Source organism: Cebus imitator, unplaced genomic scaffold (genome assembly GCF_001604975.1).
Source record: "Cebus imitator isolate Cc_AM_T3 unplaced genomic scaffold, Cebus_imitator-1.0 Scaffold267, whole genome shotgun sequence".
Lineage (NCBI taxonomy): Eukaryota > Metazoa > Chordata > Mammalia > Primates > Cebidae > Cebus > Cebus imitator.
In genome coordinates this window covers 3,091,522-3,093,592 of record NW_016107582.1, presented here as the reverse complement: position 1 = coordinate 3,093,592, position 2,071 = coordinate 3,091,522, and the positions used below count along the sequence as shown (strand labels likewise).

Here is a 2,071-nt window from a genome sequence, read left to right as displayed (position 1 = left end):
AGTAGAGACGGGGTTTCACCATGTTGACCAGGATGGTCTCGATCTCTTGACCTCGTGATCCACCCGCCTCGGCCTCCCAAAGTGCTGGGATTACAGGCTTGAGCCACCGCGCCCGGCCCATCATCTTAAACTGAAGAAACATTAGGTGGGGGAGACCCAAAAGAATGGAAATATATTTCTTAGTAGTAGTGTAATATATATATGTTACACTATTATATATATATATACATATATTCCCTCTTTGTAGTGTACTATATACGTAAAATGGCAAGATATGAACGAACAGTTTAATACTCACTTCAGAGCTTTTGGGACACAACCACTTTCTAGGACTATAAGAGGATATTTCTTTCTTTCTTTTTTGAGATAGGGTCTTAGTCTGTTGCCGAGACTGGATGGCAGTAGCATAATCATGGCCCACTGTAGCCCCAACCTCCCGGGCTTAGGTGATCCTCCCACCTCAGCCTCCCGAGCCAACTAGGACTACGGGTGCACATCACCAAGCCCTGCTAATTCTTGTATTTTTTGTAAAGATGGGGTTTCACCATTGCCCAAACTGATCCTGAACTCCTGGGCTCAAGTGATCTGCCTGCCTTGGCCTCCCAAAGTGCTGGGATTACAAGTGTGAGCTATTGTGCTCAGCTAAGATGCTATGTCTTCTGCCTGAAACATTAATACCCTTATTGCCCTTTCACCTAGTTTATTCACCAATTAGTTCTCAGCTTACCATTAATCTCTTCTAGGAAGCCATGTGACTCACCCACCCTGACTCTAAGCCTGCCTGAGATAGTCATCCCATAAATTTTCAGAGTGCCTGTATTTTTGAGATGGAGTTTCACTTTGTCACCCAGGCAGGAGTGCAGTGGCATGATCTCAGCTCACTGCAACCTCCACCTCCAGGGTTCAAGGGATTCTCCTGCCTCAGCCTCCCAAGTAGCTGGGACTACAGAAGCACACCACTATGCCTGGCTAATTTTGTATTTTTAGTAGAGATGAGGTTTCTCCATGTTGGCCAGGCTGGTCTTGAACTCCTGACCTTAGGTGATTCACCCGCCTTGGCCTCCCAAAGTTCTGAGATTTCAGGTGTGAGCCACCACCCCCGGCCAATAGTGCCTATATTTATGCTGTTAAAAAACAACAGAACTTGGCTACTCTGAGTATACTGCCTATGGGGTAGCCCTCTTCTGCAAGGAGCAGTTAAAAAAAAAAAGACACAATAGGACAGCATGGCTGGCTGTATCCCCTGTTAGTCTGTACCCATTATGAGGGCAAGGCCTGTGTTTAGTTGTATCTCACTTGGGGCATATGTATATTCACAGATTGTTAAATAAAATTACTCCCGGCATAGTTTTGCTTTTCTGCCACATAACTAGCCACCTATGCACAAAGTATTGTTCAACCTTTTGATAGAGTATTCTAAGGCAGAGTATAGAAAAATTGAAAAGTTTGGTAAGAACTTTGGAAACTAGCAAATGACTGTCCCAGTCATCTTACCTCAGCACAGTGGGACTCATCAGTATCATCATACCCAACGCTCCTTTTCCACTCCACCCATGAGAGGTAGAGTTTATCCTGGGCATCCTGGATTTTCTGATTGGCATTATGAACATTCTTCCTGGCAAATTCAATCTAGACACATTGAAACAAGACAAAGAAACACACATGTCAGACATTCATGTTAGTCTGTTTGCAGATATATGATGTAAATTAGGTAACATAAAAACTAAGAATTTCCTGGAGTTGAATGAGATCTATTCCTGCTATCATTGTTATTTATTATCAATATGTGTACCTTAACCAAGCAGTAGTAGCTCTTTACTGCCTCTATTTAACTATTAAATCACTGACTCCAAATTTACCTCCAGTTCAGCACAGGTAAAGCAACTAAAATTTTTTTTTTTTTGAAAGGGAGTCTCGCTCTGTCACCCAGGCTGAAGAGCAGTGGCGTGATCATGGCTCACTGCAACCTCCGTCTCCCAGGTTCAAGAGATTTTCCTGCCTCAGCCTCCCTAGTAGCTGGGATTACAGGAATATGTCACCATGCCCAGCTAATTTTCACATTTTTAGTAGA

The 2,071-nt window shown here is 43.5% G+C and overlaps 1 protein-coding gene across 4 annotated transcripts in view; it reads right to left on the bottom strand.

The window, feature by feature from the left end:
- The window catches only part of PLIN2 (perilipin 2), a 19,936-nt gene that overhangs the window by 8,929 nt on the left and 8,936 nt on the right, over nt 1–2,071 (bottom strand). For all 4 annotated transcript variants that reach the window (XM_017500653.2, XM_017500651.2, XM_017500652.2 and 1 more), the window contains exon 7: nt 1,495–1,629. In XM_017500653.2, coding sequence (XP_017356142.1) covers nt 1,495–1,629 — 135 coding nt within the window. The remainder of the gene's footprint in view (nt 1–1,494; nt 1,630–2,071) is intronic.